The sequence below is a fragment of the Salvelinus alpinus genome, chromosome 19 (genome assembly GCF_045679555.1).
Source record: "Salvelinus alpinus chromosome 19, SLU_Salpinus.1, whole genome shotgun sequence".
Taxonomy (NCBI): domain Eukaryota; kingdom Metazoa; phylum Chordata; class Actinopteri; order Salmoniformes; family Salmonidae; genus Salvelinus; species Salvelinus alpinus.
The window spans coordinates 52,873,903-52,889,927 of record NC_092104.1 but is presented as its reverse complement, the minus strand read 5'-3'; the positions used below and the strand labels follow the sequence as shown (position 1 = coordinate 52,889,927).

Sequence of the window (16,025 nt, the reverse complement as noted above, 5' to 3'; positions counted from 1 at the left end):
CTGCTCTAGCAAATATTTGTATCACTAAACTACGAAGGATCACAGCTCGTCGTTTCCAATGGGAACACATGAGTCATAGTGGGCAGAACAAGCAAGGGGGCCGGTAGAGCCAAGCACGCGCTAGCGATATCCTATAGGCGCGTTCTAGTAAACATATGCATATTTCCGTTTGGGAACGCCTACTCAGTGAAGTTCACGTATGCAATAACTCAATTGGCATTTGCACTCCTAAACAGACATATTATAAAAAACTTTTGCAAAGAGTAAAGTCTACAAAACGTAGTCGACTCTGTTCATAACAGATGCTACCTTTGGTAACAGAAAAGTGTATCGAGATCATATGTTTAATTTATTAGAAATATTGCAGAATTTCGGCCAAATCCATCCCGTTCCATCTTCTCCCTCTGCGCGTTAGTGGGCTTTCTCTCAGTGGAAACGCCAACCGGATGCTTATCTGTCTCATTATTCTATCTGTTTCTCTATCTTCTGCCACCTTTCACCAAAGAACTTCTCCTGTGCGTTCACCGCAGATGCGGAAGTGCGACACTGGAGGAGGCAGTAATTGAGACGCATCCAATGCAAAACACAAACTGACGAATTTTGTGGTGGATTTTTTTGTTGTTATATAATTTAGATTGACGCACCAGTATATCAATCGACTCTAGGGGATTCTTACATGCGGGACTTTTAATTAGAACATTTCCGAAATTCCCCTGATACGGAAGTACTTTTTTAGTGTTGCTGACGAGACGTTGATATAGTATTTCTGAACTGGAGCTTGTGTACATAGCCAACAAACAAGTTTTGAAAGTGATAACAGTAGCTACTGTTTTTTAAACCACCTAAATATATGTGCCACGGAAGTAGGTATTGTAAATGCACAGCTACAGCGCATTTCTTGTTAATTTCATACTTTCAGCTTGCTAACGGAAGCTATGCTTCATAGTTAGCTAGCCAGTTTAGCTGTACTATTTGTCTAGCGTGGTAAAGTTAGCTAACGTTATCTAGACAAACTAAATTACTATGTCAGCTGTACCGTTAATTAGACAAGCACATATGTAGCCAACCATATTTGCTATTAGCTAGCTACTTCGTAAAGGTTAGTAGCTAGTTATGTAACGTTAGTTAGTTAGTAATATGTTCGGTCATTAACAACACCTCCAACAGCAACAACGTATTTGGCAGCTGCAACAACATCTCCAACAACGCCAGCAGCTGCAAACAACCCAACTCATGCCATCCCAACTTCCACATCAGCACCAGATGAACCGGTAAGACATTTCTGCATGGGTGCTCTCTATCAATCCCACTGAACCTAGATAATTGGGACACATTACATTTTTAACGTTTTTATTTCTGATAAAAACGTGTTAATTACATCCGCCATGGAGCCCAGTTTCCTAATATTTGCTGTATGTCCCAACTGCTTGCTGTAGTTTTGAAGTAATCGTGAAAAAAAACAGACCTTATTTCAGGGTATTTTTCACCCTGCAGCTCCTATTAGTTCTATTGAATATCATGGCACCCACTCGCCTTCTGAGAGTTCTATTCCCCAGCCCATTGTTCTGCATCACAATGCCAGCTTCGCTGGTAGCAATGCATTATTTAAGTGATAATGCCAGAGAAGCTGGTGTTTGGAGGATATATTGGCACAGGGAGAGACGGAGAGAGACAAAATGAGTGGAAACTGAGCTGCACTTCCTAACCTCCTGCCCAATGTATGACCATATTAGAGAGACATATTTCCCTCAGATTACACAGATCCACAAAGAATTTGAAAACAAATCCAATTTTGATAAACTCCCATATCTACTGGGAGAAATTCCACAGTGTGCCATCACAGCAGCAAGATTTGTGACCTGTTGCCACAAGAAAAGGGCAACCAGTGAAGAACAAACACCATTGTTATGCTTATTTATTTTAACTTGTGTGCTTTAACCATTTGTACATTGTTACAACACTGTATACAGTGGGGAGAACAAGTATTTGATACACTGCCGATTTTGCCGATTTTCCTACTTACAAAGCATGTAGAGGTCTGTAATTTTTTATCATAGGTACACTTCAACTGTGAGAGACGGAATCTAAAACAAAAATCCAGAAAATCACATTGTATGATTTTTAAGTAATTCATTTGCATTTTATTGCATGACATAAGTATTTGATCACCTACCAACCAGTAAGAATTCCGGCTCTCACAGATCTGTTAGTTTTTCTTTAAGAAGCCCTCCTGTTTTCCACTCATTACCTGTATTAACTGCACCTGTTTGAACTCGTTACCTGTATAAAAGACACCTGTCCACACACTCAATCAAACAGACTCCAACCTCTCCACAATGGCCAAGACCAGAGAGCTGTGTAAGGACATCAGGGATAAAATTGTAGACCTGCACAAGGCTGGGATGGGCTACAGGACAATAGGCAAGCAGCTTGGTGAGAAGGCAACAACTGTTGGCGCAATTATTAGAAAATAGAAGAAAATAGAAGAAGTTCAAGATGATGGTCAATCAAATCAAATCAAATCAAATTTTATTAGTCACATACACATGGTTAGCAGATGTTAATGCGAGTGTAGCGAAATGCTTGTGCTTCGAGTTCCGACAATGCAGTAATAACCAACAGTAATCTAACCTAACAATTCCACACTACTACCTTACACACACACACAAGTGTAAAGGGATAAAGAATATGTACATAAAGATATATGAATGAGTGGTGGTACAGAACGGCATGGCAGATGCAGTAGATGGTATAGAGTACGGTATATACATATGAGATGAGTACTGTAGGGTATGTAAACATAAGTGGCATAGTTTAAAGTGGCTAGTGGTACATGTATTGCATAAAGATGGCAAGATGCAGTAGATGATATAGAGTACAGTATATATACATATGAGATGGGTAATGTAGGGTATGTAAACATTGTATTAAGTGGCATTGCTTAAAGTGGCTAGTGGTACATTTTTACATGATTTCCATCAATTCCCATTTTTAAAGTGGCTGGAGTTGGGTCAGTATGTTGGCAGCGGCCGCTAAATGTTAGTGGTGGCTGTTTAACAGTCTGATGGCCTTGAGATAGAAGCTGTTTTTCAGTCTCTCGGTCCCTGCTTTGATGCACCTGTACTGACCTCGCCTTCTGGATGATAGCGGGGTGAACAGGCAGTGGCTTGGGTGGTTGTTGTCCTTGATGATCTTTATGGCCTTCCTGTGACATCGGGTGGTGTAGGTGTCCTGGAGGGCAGGTAGTTTGCCCCTGGTGATGCGTTCTGCAGACCTCACTACCCTCTGGAGAGCCTTACGGTTGTGGGCGGAGCAGTTGCCGTACCAGGCGGTGATACAGCCCGACAGGATGCTCTCGATTGTGCATCTGTAGAAGTTTGTGAGTGCTTTTGGTGACAAGCCGAATTTCTTCAGCCTCCTGAGGTTGAAGAGGCGCTGCTGCGCCTTCTTCACAACGCTGTCTGTGTGGGTGGACCAGTTCAGTTTGTCCGTGATGTGTACACCGAGGAACTTAAAACTTTCCACCTTCTCCACTACTGACCCGTCGATGTGGATAGGGGGGTGCTCCCTCTGCTGTTTCCTGAAGTCCACAATCATCTCCTTTGTTTTGTTGACGTTGAGTATGAGGTTATTTTCCTGACACCACACTCCGAGGGCCCTCACCTCCTCCCTGTAGGCCGTCTCGTCGTTGTTGGTGATCAAGCCTACCACTGTAGTGTCATCCGCAAACTTGATGATTGAGTTGGAGGCGTGCATGGCCACGCAGTCGTGGGTGAACAGGGAGTACAGGAGAGGGCTCAGAACGCACCCTTGTGGGGCCCCAGTGTTGAGGATCAGCGGGGTGGAGATGTTGTTACCTACCCTCACCACCTGGGGGCGGCCCGTCAGGAAGTCCAGGACCCAGTTGCACAGGGCGGGGTCGAGACCCAGGGTCTCGAGCTTGATGACGAGTTTGGAGGGTACTATGGTGTTAAATGCTGAGCTGTAATCGATGAACAGCATTCTCACATGGGTATTCCTCTTGTCCAGATGGGTTAGGGCAGTGTGCAGTGTGGTTGCGATTGCGTCGTCTGTGGACCTATTGGGTCGGTAAGCAAATTGGAGTGGGTCTAGGGTGTCCGGTAGGGTGGAGGTGATATGGTCCTTGACTAGTCTCTCAAAGCACTTCATGATGACGGAAGTGAGTGCTACGGGGCGGTAGTCGTTTAGCTCAGTTACCTTAGCTTTCTTGGGAACAGGAACAATGGTGGCCCTCTTGAAGCATGTGGGAACAGCAGACTGGGATAAGGATTGATTGAATATGTCCGTAAACACACCAGCCAGCTGGTCTGCGCATGCTCTGAGGACGCGGCTGGGAATGCCGTCTGGGCCTGCAGCCTTGCGAGGGTTAACACGTTTAAATGTTTTACTCACCTCGGCTGCAGTGAAGGAGAGCCCGCAGGTTTTGGTAGGGGGCCGTGTCAGTGGCACTGTATTGTCCTCAAAGCGGGCAAAAAAGTTGTTTAGCCTGTCTGGGAGCAAGACATCCTGGTCCTCGACGGGGCTGGTTTTCTTTTTGTAATCCGTGATTGACTGTAGACCCTGCCACATACCTCTTGTGTCTGAGCTGTTGAATTTCGACTCGATTTTGTCTCTGTACTGAGACTTAGCCTGTTTGATTGCCTTGCGGAGAGAATAGCTACACTGTTTGTATTCGGTCATGCTTCCGGTCACCTTGCCCTGGTTAAAAGCAGTGGTTCGCGCTTTCAGTTTCACGCGAATGCTGCCGTCAATCCACGGTTTCTGGTTTGGGAATGTTTTTATCGTTGCTGTGGGTACGACATCGTCAATGCACTTCCTAATGAACTCGCTCACCGAATCAGCATATTCGTCAATATTGTTGTTGGACGCGATGCGGAACATATTCCAATCCGCGTGATCGAAGCAGTCTTGAAGCGTGGATTCAGATTGGTCGGACCAGCGTTGAACAGACCTGAGCGCGGGAGCTTGTTGTTTGAGTTTTTGTTTGTAGGCTGGAATCAACAAAATGGAGTCGTGGTCAGCTTTTCCGAAAGGGGGGCGGGGGAGGGCCTTATAAGCGTCGCGGAAATTAGTATAACAATGGTCTAGTGTTTTTCCAGCCCTGGTAGCACAATCGATATGCTGATAGAATTTAGGGAGTTTTGTTTTTAGATTAGCCTTGTTAAAATCCCCAGCTACGATGAATGCAGCCTCAGGGTGTGTGGTTTCCAGTTTACAAAGAGTCAGATAAAGTTCGTTCAGGGCCATCGATGTGTCTGCTTGGGGGGGAATGTATACGGCTGTGATTATGATTGACGAGAATTCCCTTGGTAGATAATGCGGTCGACATTTGATTGTGAGGAGTTCTAGATCAGGTGAACAGAACGACTTGAGTTCTTGTGTGTTGTTATGATGATCACACCACTTCTCGTTAATCATAAGGCATACCCCCCCGCCCCTCTTCTTACCGGAAAGATGTTTGTTTCTGTCGGCGCGATGCATGAAGAAACCAGCTGGCTGCACCGACTCCGTTAGCGTCCCTTGAGTTAGCCATGTTTCCGTGAAGCAGAGCACGTTGCAATCCCTGATGTCTCTCTGGAATGCTACCCGTGCTCGGATTTCATCAACCTTATTGTCAAGAGACTGGACATTGGCGAGTAGTATGCTAGGGAGTGGAGCGCGATGTGCCCGTCTCCGAAGCCTGACCACGAGACCGCCACGTTTTCCCCTTTTTCGGCGTCGCACAGGGTCGCCGGCTGGGATCAGATCCATTGTATTGTGTGGAAGGCAAAACACTGGATCCGTTTCGGGAAAGTCATATTCCTGGTAGGAACGATGATGAGTTGACGTTAATCGTATGTTCAGTAGTTCCTCCCGACTGTATGTAATGAAACCTAAGATTACCCGGGGTACCGATGTAAGAAATAACACGTAAAAAAACAAAATACTGCATATTTTCCAAGGAACACGAAGCGAGGCAGCCATCTCTTTTCGGCGCCGGAAGTATAGTATCCTCCTCAACAACACTGATCACCCTCGGTCTGGGGCTCCATGCAAGATCTCACCTCGTGGGGCATCAATGATCATGAGGAAGGTGAGGGATCAGCCCAGAACTACACGGCAAGACCTGGTCAATGACCTGAAGAGAGCTGGGACCACAGTCTCAAAGAAAACCATTAGTAACACACTACGCCGTCATGGATTAAAATCCTGCAGCGCACACAAGGTCCCCCTGCTCAAGCAGGCGCATGTCCAGGCCCGTCTGAAGTTTGCCAATGACCATCTGGATGATCCAGAGGAGGAATGGGAGAAGGTCATGTGGTCTGATGATTCAAAAATAGAGCTTTTTGGTCTAAACTCCACTCGCCGTGTTTGGAGGAAGAAGAAGGATGAGTACAACCCCAAGAACACCATCCCAACCGTGAAGCATGGAGGTGGAAACATCATTCTTTGGGGATGCTTTTCTGCAAAGGGGACAGGACGACTGCACCGTATTAAGGGGAGGATGGATGGGGCCATGTATTGCGAGATCTTAGCCAACAACCTCCTTCCCTCAGTAAGAGCATTGAAGATGGGTCGTGGCTGGGTCTTCCAGCATGACAACGACCCGAAACACACAGCCAGGGCAACTAAGGAGTGGCTCCGTAAGAAGTATCTCAAGGTCCTGGAGTGGCCTAGCCAGTCTCCAGACCTGAACCCAATAGAAAATCTTTGGAGGGAGCTGAAAGTCCGTATTGCCCAGCGACAGCCCCGAAACCTGAAGGATCTGGAGAAGGTCTGTATGGAGGAGTGGGCCAAAATCCCTGCTGCAGTGTGTGCAAACCTGGTCAAGAACTACAGGAAACGTATGATCTCTGTAATTGCAAACAAAGGATTCTGTACCAAATATTAAGTTCTGCTTTTCTGATGTATCAAATACTTATGTCATGCAATAAAATGCTAATTAATTACTTAAAAATCATACAATGTGATTTTCGGGATTTTTGTTTTAGATTCCGTCTCTCACAGTTGAAGTGTACCTATGATAAAAATTACAGACCTCTACATGCTTTGTAAGTAGGAAAATCTGCAAAATCGGCAGTGTATCAAATACTTGTTCTCCCCACTGTATATATAATATAACATTTGTAATGTCTTTATTGTTTTGAAACTTCTGTATGTGTAATGTTTACTGTTAATTTGTATTGTTTATTTCACTTTTGTATAATATCTACCTCACTTGCTTTGGCAATGTTAACACATGTTTCCCATGCCAATAAAGCCCCTTGAATTGAATTGAAATTGAGAGACTAACAGGGGGGCGAGGGAGACTATAACATGGGGGAGGGGCAGAGGGCCTAACAGGATGGTGGGAGACTAACAAGCAGGGAGGGAGGGAGACTAACAGACGGGAGAGGGTGAGAGAGAGCCTAACATGGGGGAGAGGGAGACTAACATGGGGGAGGGGCAGAGGGCCTAACAGGAGGGTGGGAGACTAACAGGAAAGAGGGAGGAGGGAGACTAACAGGAGGGGTGGGGAGAGAGACTAACAGGAGGGAGGAGAGAGATTAACAGGAGGGAGGAGAGAGATTAACAGGAGGGAGAGGGGGAGACTAACAAAGGGAGGGAGAGAGGGAGACTGACTAACGGGAGGGAGACTAACAGACAGGAGCAGGTGAGAAAGAGACTAACAGAAGTGATTTTAGAATTAAAAGACTCCAAAGAACGGCCAATTTCAGGTCCAGTACCATCTTTGGGACGCAGGTGTGAAAGATTCAGCAGACTGCTGGCATTACACATCTGGCTAAAAGACTACTGTAGCTCTGCTGGAGTCACTTTTATTGATAACTTTGACACCTTCTGGAAACAGAAGTTGCGGTCTATATTCAGAAACACATTCCTGTAAAGCTTAGAGACGATCTAATGTTAAATACTGTTGAAGTAATATGGCTACAGGTTCAGCTGCCTCACCTAAGCCCATTTTTGTGGAAGCTGCTATAGACCTCCAAGTGCTAACAGTCAGTGTCTGGATAATATGTGTGAAATGCTTGATAATGTATGTGATGTATGTATGTGATCAACAGAGGTGTACAGTTGAAGTCGGAAGTTTAGATACAGTTAGGTTGGAGTCATTAAAACTCGTTTTTCAACCACTCCACAAATTTCTTGTTAACAAACTATAGTTTTGGCAAGTCGGTTAGGACATCTACTTGTGCATGACACAAGTAATTTTTCCAACAATTGTTTACAGACAGATTATTTCACTTATAATTCACTATCACAATTCCAGTGGGTCTGAAGTTTACATACAGTGGGGAGAACAAGTATTTGATACACTGCCGATTTTGCCGATTTTCCTACTTACAAAGCATGTAGAGGTCTGTAATTTTTATCATAGGTACACTTCAACTGTGAGAGACGGAATCTAAAACAAAAATCCCAAAAATCACATTGTATGATTTTTAAGTAATTAATTTGCATTTTATTGCATGACATAAGTATTTGATACATCAGAAAAGCAGAACTTAATATTTGGTACAGAATCCTTTGTTTGCAATTACAGAGATCATACATTTCCTGTAGTTCTTGACCAGGTTTGCACACACTGCAGCAGGGATTTTGGCCCACTCCTCCATACAGACCTTCTCCAGATCCTTCAGGTTTCGGGGCTGTCGCTGGGCAATACGGACTTTCAGCTCCCTCCAAAGATTTTCTATTGGGTTCAGGTCTTGAGACTGGCTAGGCCACTCCAGGACCTTGAGATACTTCTTACGGAGCCACTCCTTAGTTGCCCTGGCTGTGTGTTTCGGGTCGTTGTCATGCTGGAAGACCCAGCCACGACCCATCATCAATGCTCTTACTGAGGGAAGGAGGTTGTTGGCTAAGATCTCGCAATACATGGCCCCATCCATCCTCCCCTCAATACGGTGCAGTCGTCCTGTCCCCTTTGCAGAAAAGCATCCCCAAAGAATGATGTTTCCACCTCCATGCTTTACGGTTGGGATGGTGTTCTTGGGGTTGTACTCATCCTTCTTCTTCCTCCAAACACGGCGAGTGGAGTTTAGACCAAAAAGCTCTATTTTTGAATCATCAGACCACATGACCTTCTCCCATTCCTCCTCTGGATCATCCAGATGGTCATTGGCAAACTTCAGACGGGCCTGGACATGCGCCTGCTTGAGCAGGGGGACCTTGTGTGCGCTGCAGGATTTTAATCCATGACGGCGTAGTGTGTTACTAATGGTTTTCTTTGAGACTGTGGTCCCAGCTCTCTTCAGGTCATTGACCAGGTCCTGCCGTGTAGTTCTGGGCTGATCCCTCACCTTCCTCATGATCATTGATGCCCCACGAGGTGAGATCTTGCATGGAGCCCCAGACCGAGGGTGATTGACCATCATCTTGAACTTCTTCTATTTTCTTCTATTTTCTAATAATTGCGCCAACAGTTGTTGCCTTCTCACCAAGCTGCTTGCCTATTGTCCTGTAGCCCATCCCAGCCTTGTGCAGGTCTACAATTTTATCCCTGATGTCCTTACACAGCTCTCTGGTCTTGGCCATTGTGGAGAGGTTGGAGTCTGTTTGATTGAGTGTGTGGACAGGTGTCTTTTATACAGGTAACGAGTTCAAACAGGTGCAGTTAATACAGGTAATGAGTGGAGAACAGGAGGGCTTCTTAAAGAAAAACTAACAGGTCTGTGAGAGCCGGAATTCTTACTGGTTGGTAGGTGATCAAATACTTATGTCATGCAATAAAATGCAAATGAATTACTTAAAAATCATACAATGTGATTTTCTGGATTTTTGTTTTAGATTCCGTCTCTCACAGTTGAAGTGTACCTATGATAAAAATTACAGACCTCTACATGCTTTGTAATTAGGAAAACCTGCAAAATCGGCAGTGTATCAAATACTTGTTCTCCCCACTGTACACTAAGTTGACTGTGCCTTTAAACAGCATGGACAATTCCAGAAAATTATGTCATGGCTTTGGAAGCTTCTGATGGGCTAATTGAAATCATTTGAGTCAATTGGAGGTGTAGCTGTGGATGTATTTCAAGGCCTACCTTCAAACTCGGTGCCTCTTTCCTTGACATCATGGGAAAATCAAAAGAAATCAGTCAAGACCTCAGGGAAAAAAAAGTGAAAAGTGCAAATCAATCCCAGAACAACAGCAAAGGACCTTGTGAAGATGCTGGATGAAACGGGTACACAAGTATCTATATCCACAGTAAAACGAGTCCTATATCGACCCAACCTGAAAGGCCGTTCAGCATTGTTATGTTTGGAGGAAAAAGGGGGAGGCTTGCAAGCCGAAGAGCACCATCCCAACCGTGAAGCACGGGGGTGGCAGCATCATGTTTTGGGGGGTGCTTTGCTGCAGGAGGGACCGGTGCACTTCACAAAATAGATGGCATCATGAGGCAGGAAATTTATGTGGATATATTGAAGCAACATCTCAAGAGATCTGTCAGGAAGTTAAGCTTGGTCGCAAATGGTTCTTCCAAATGGACAATGACCCCAAGCATACTTCCAAAGTTGTGTCAAAAATGGCTTAAGGACAACAAAGTCAAGGTACTGGAGTTGCCATCAAAGACCTGACCTCAACTCTACAGAAAATTTGCGGGCAGAACTGAAAAAGCGTGTGCGAGCAAGGACGCCTACAAAACTGACTCAGTTACACCAGCTCTGCCAGGAGGAATGGGCCAAAATTCACCCAACTTATTGTGGGAAGCTTGTGGAAGGCTACCTGAAACGTTTGACCAAAGTTAAGCAATTTAAAGGCAATGCTACCAAATACTAATTGAGTGTATGTAAATGTATGACCCACTGGGAATGTGATGAAAGAAATAAAAGCTGAAATAAATCACTCTGTACTATTATTCTGACATTTCACATTCTTAAAATAAAGTGGTGATCGTAACTGACCTAAAACAGGGAATTTTTACTAGGATTAAATGTCAGGAATTGTGAAAAACTGAGTTAAAATCTATTTGGCTAAGGTGTATGTAAACTTCTGACTTCAACTGTATATTTTCTGGGTGATTTTAAATATTGACTGGCTATCATAAAGTTGCCCACTCAGGAAAATACTTCAAACTGTAACCAGTGCCTGCAACCTGGATCAGGTTGTCAGTCAACCTACCAGGGTAGTTACATACAGCACAGGAATTAAATCATTAGCATGTATTGATCACATCTTTACTAATGCTGCAGATATTTGCAGCAGTATCCAATTCCATAGGATGTAGTGTTCACAATATGATAGCCATATCTAGGAAAACCAAAGTTCCTAAGGTTGGGCCTAATATAGTGTATAAGAGGTCATAGAATACGTTTTGTAGTGATTCATATGTTGATGATGTAAAGAATATTTGCTGGTCTGTGGTGTGTTATGAGGAGCTACCAGATGCTGCACTTGACACATTTATGAAATTGCTTACTCCAGTTCTAATAAGCCCCGCACCCTTTAAGAAAATGACTGTAAAAACTGTTAAATCCCCTTGGATTGATTAGGATTTAAAAATGGTATGGTTGAGAGGGATGAGGCAAACGGTATGGCAATTAAGTCTGGCAAATTAAGAAATCATAAACTAAATTAAAAGAAAAATAAACTACACTTAAACAATGAAATTCTATAAAGAATGATAGTAAAAAGCTTTGGGGCACCTTAAATGAACTATTGGGGGGGAAAAACAACTCGGCTCCTTCATTCATTGAATCAGATGGCTCATTCATCACAAAGCCCACTGATATTGCAAACTACTTTGCTTATCTTGCCAATGAAAAAGTAATTAAATGTAGGGATGACATGCCAGCAACAAATGCTGACAACACATGTTCAAGTATATCGGACCAAATTATGAAAGAAAAGATTTGTACTTTTTGAATTCCGTAAAGTCAGTGTGGATGAAGTCAAAAATTATTGTTGTCTATCAATAATGACATGCTACCAGGGTCTGACAATCTGGAGGATAATAGCAGACGATATTACCACTCCTATTTGCCACATCTTCAATTTAAGCCTACTAGAGAGTGTGCGCCCTCGGGCCTGGATGGAAGCTAAAGTCATTCTGCTACCCAAGAATAGTAAAGCCCCCTTTACTGGCTCAAATAGCTGACCAATCTGCCTGTTACCAACCCTTAGTAAACTTCTGGAAAAAATTGGGTTTGACCAGATACAATGCTATTTTACAGTAAAAAAATTGGCAACAGAATTTCAGCATGCTTATAGGGAAGGACACTCAACAAGCACAGCTCTTACAGAAATGACTGATGATTGGCTGAAGGAAATTGATGATAAAATGATTGTGGGGGCTGTCTTGTTAGACTTCAGTGCAGCTTTTGACATTATTGATCATAGTATGCTGCTGGAAAAATGTATGTGTTATGGCTTTACATCCCCTGCTATAATGTGGATAAAGACTTACTTGTCTAACGGAACACAGAGGGTGTTCTTTAATGGAAACCTCTCAAATTTAATCCAGTTAGAATCAGGAATTCCCCAGGGTAGCTGTTTAGGCTACTTGCTTTTTTCAAAAATGGCTCTCTCGGGATATGTCGTCGAAGTCGGTACAGCCACTGGGTTTCTTCATGTATCGCGCCGACAGAAATGAACATCTTTCTGGGAAGAAGGGCGGGGTTGTATGTTTCATGATTAACGACTCATGGTGTAATCATAACAACATACAGGAACTCAAGTCCTTCTGTTCACCTGACCTAGAATTCATTGCAATCAAACGACGACCATATTATCTCCCAAGAGAATTCGCGTCAGTTATTGTCACAGCTGTGTATATACCCCCTCAAGCAGATACCACGACGGCCATCACGGAACTTCACTGGACTCTATGTAAACTGAAAACCATATATCCTGAGGCTGCATTTATTGTAGCTGGGGATTTTAACAAAGCAGAATTTAGGTAGCCTTGTTGTCAAGTTTATCAGCATATTGATTGCAGCACCTCGCGGGCAATACACTGGGCCATTGCTACTCCAACTTCCGCTATGCATACAAGGCCCTCCCCCGCCCTCCCTTCGGCAAATCCGACCATGACTTCATCTTGCTTCTACCGTCCTATAGGCAGAAACTCAAACGGGATGTACCCGTGAATAGAACCATTCAACGCTGGTCTGACCAATCAGAATCCACGCTTCAAGATTGTTTTGATCACGTGGACTGGAAATGTTCCGGGCAGCCTCAGAATAACATCGATCTATACACTGACTTGGTGAGTGAGTTTATAAGAAAGTACATTGGAGATACTTTACCTACTGTGACTATCAAAACCTACCCTAACCAAAAACCATGGATGGATGGAGGCATTCGTGCAAAACTGAAAGCGTGAACCACTGCATTTAAACATGGAAAGAAGACTGAGAATATTGTCGAAATATAAACCGTGTAGTTATTCCCTCTGCATGGCAATCAAACAAGCGAAATGTCGGTATAGGGACAAAGTGGAGTCGCAATTCAACGGCTCAGACACGAGACTCATGTATTAGGGTCTACAGGCAATTACAGACTACAAAAAGAAAGAAGCTGTCTCGGTCCCAGCTGGTTATCTCAAGGCCTTCAGAATGCTAAACAGCAATCACTAACTCAAGAGGCTGCTGCCTACATAGACTCAAATCATTGGCCTCTTTAATAAATGGATCACTAGTCACTTTAAACAATGCCACTTTAATAATGTTTACATATCTTACATTACTCATCTCATATGTAAATACTGTATCTTATGCCATCGCTCATCCATATATTTATATGTACGTATTCTTATTCCATCCCTTTTAGATGTGTGTGTATTTGGTAGTTATTGGGGAATTGTTAGGTTACTTGATAGATATTACTGCACTGTCGGAACTAGAAGCATTTCGCTACACTCGCATTAACATCTGCTAACCATGTGACCAATGCAATTTGATTTGACTACCTGTGCTAATTAAATGACTGTTGCCCCTATCTGCATCTCTAAAAACTCTGGGGGGAAACAGAAGACTGACCCAACAAACATGTTGTCACTGAAAAATTGTCGGCTGCAACTGTGTGGTAAAACGGTGTACAGTAAGTGTGTATTTTGCATTTGTGACATTATCTTAAAGTAGAGGGATTTATGCTTCTAAAACCATACCGCAATTGACAACCAATTCACGTTTAGATGGAGTATTTGGCTGTTTTGGCATCCAGAGCCAATTTGCCCTTTAAACAGAACATGTAAGGTCCTTGGACTAGGGATCAACGTCAGGCTCCTTGATTCCAATATTGGGCTCTGACTGTTGGTGACTCAATGTTGTCACACGATTTGCTAGTAACCGGTTATCGATACTAAACTCCGATTGATATAAGAGAACGGATTTGAGCATTCCTCAGATACTGAACCTAGTAATAAATTCAGAAGCACCTTATCCACATTTTTGTCTAATTTTCTAATTTTGATGTCAATCAGACCACCACCACCTAGCATGATCTACCTCTGCCCAGTTCCCCGGGCCTCTCTCCTTGCCACCAACCCCATGCTGCAAGGGGCACTGCTCATGCAACAACCGATGCGAGGTAAGTCTGTCTTCTCTTCTCACACAGGAAGGTGGTTGATATTTTTAGTAGCATATAGAAGAGTCATAATGCTGTGGATGTTATAGGGAAAAGGAATTATCCTCCAAGTACATACAATGTCTTCCTCTATCTATAGGTAACATGCGAGGCTTGGCCATGGGTAGTGGGCTACCCTTTACTTCATTTTTGTCAGAGGGGACAAGGCAATCTCTCCTTGGACCAGCTCCAATCCCCCAAGTGGGATTGTCCTCATCAGGACCCAATCATTCCCTTACACACTTTTTAAACAAGGTTCATCATCTCTTCTTCTACCACTCAGAATCTGAGAACCTTTCTGTGCAGGACCCCTACAGTATAGGCTACATCTACAGTACTACTACTACAGTATTATCTTCTTTACTTAAATTAACATGGAGCAACTGCACATCCTAAAATGATCTGTGAGTGTAAACTATTGACTAATGATTTAATGATGTGTGGTGTTTTGTTGTGTTTGTGTCCAAACAGGATATTAGTGTTAGGAAGAGGAAGAAGGAACAGACAGGAAGTGCTGGGGGCCAGCTGAGCTCCAGCAGTGCAGAGGGGCCCGGGGAGAGGGATGATAGGACTACCAATACAGGTGAGTCCCATGGTCTTATCTCACTTATACACCCGACTCTGTAAACCCTCTTAGCTAACCTGGCAACCACAGCCATGAGAAAGTAACAATAAAAATCCATGTTTGACAGTCAATCTTCTGTGTGTGAACAAAGAAAATGGTGGTCTGGGTTGTCAAAAATAAAGTACCACATTTATATACTGTTACCTAAACAAATAAATTGAATATAGAAGTACTTTTGGTGTCATGAAGAAAGATGGCACTTGATTTTGTTAGTTTTTACCCTATTATTTAAAACCTGACGGACAACTATGAAAAGCTCAAACCAAGTTTTTATTTTTTAATTTTTTTTTATTTTACCTTTATTTAACTAGGCAAGTCAGTTAAGAACAAATTCTTATTTTCAATGACGGCCTAGGAACAGTGGGTTAACTGCCTGTTCAGGGGCAGAATGACAGATTTGTACCTTGTCAGCTCGGGGATTTGAACTTGCAACCTTTCGGTTACTAGTCCAACGCTCTAACCACTAGGCTACCCTGCCGCCCCATTCACGCAATGGGTCAGACAGCTGAACAGACAAAGACATGTTCCCACCAGCGCAAGTGTATATACCCCAATTTAGGTGCAGTCTCCTCCTTCCCTCTAAACATAACTTTCTGCCTAGCAATAAAGATGTAAAGTGATGTGGGTAATAAACTGTTCCTTCTCCCTTAATGTGACCTGACCTGACCTTGGCCCCCATTCCTCACTAATCCACAGCTCTCCACCCTTATCAGTGACCGCAACCATGTGATTGCCTTTTCCCTTACTTAGTAACATTCCAAGCCCCTGGCTCATATTCAACCATAATTGATTCCACCATATTTGTTAATTTTACGTATAATCATTCACTTCTGG

At 43.5% G+C, this 16,025-nt stretch overlaps 1 protein-coding gene across 5 annotated transcripts in view; it reads left to right on the top strand.

Annotated features, from left to right (window-relative positions):
• Positions 1-525: 525 nt before the first annotated feature.
• Positions 526-16,025, top strand: part of LOC139545820 (uncharacterized) — a 35,760-nt gene continuing 20,260 nt past the window's right edge. The window contains exons 1-5 of one of the 5 annotated variants that reach the window (XM_071354036.1): positions 526-863; positions 1,168-1,271; positions 14,424-14,530; positions 14,667-14,821; positions 15,038-15,149. In XM_071354036.1, the coding sequence (XP_071210137.1) occupies positions 1,234-1,271; positions 14,424-14,530; positions 14,667-14,821; positions 15,038-15,149 (412 nt within the window). In that variant the 5' untranslated portion in view covers positions 526-863; positions 1,168-1,233. Of the gene's footprint in view, positions 1,272-9,865; positions 14,042-14,423; positions 14,531-14,666; positions 14,822-15,037; positions 15,150-16,025 lie in introns of those variants that run through there. The other 4 variants (XM_071354037.1, XM_071354038.1, XM_071354039.1 and 1 more) reach the window with 4 other exon arrangements.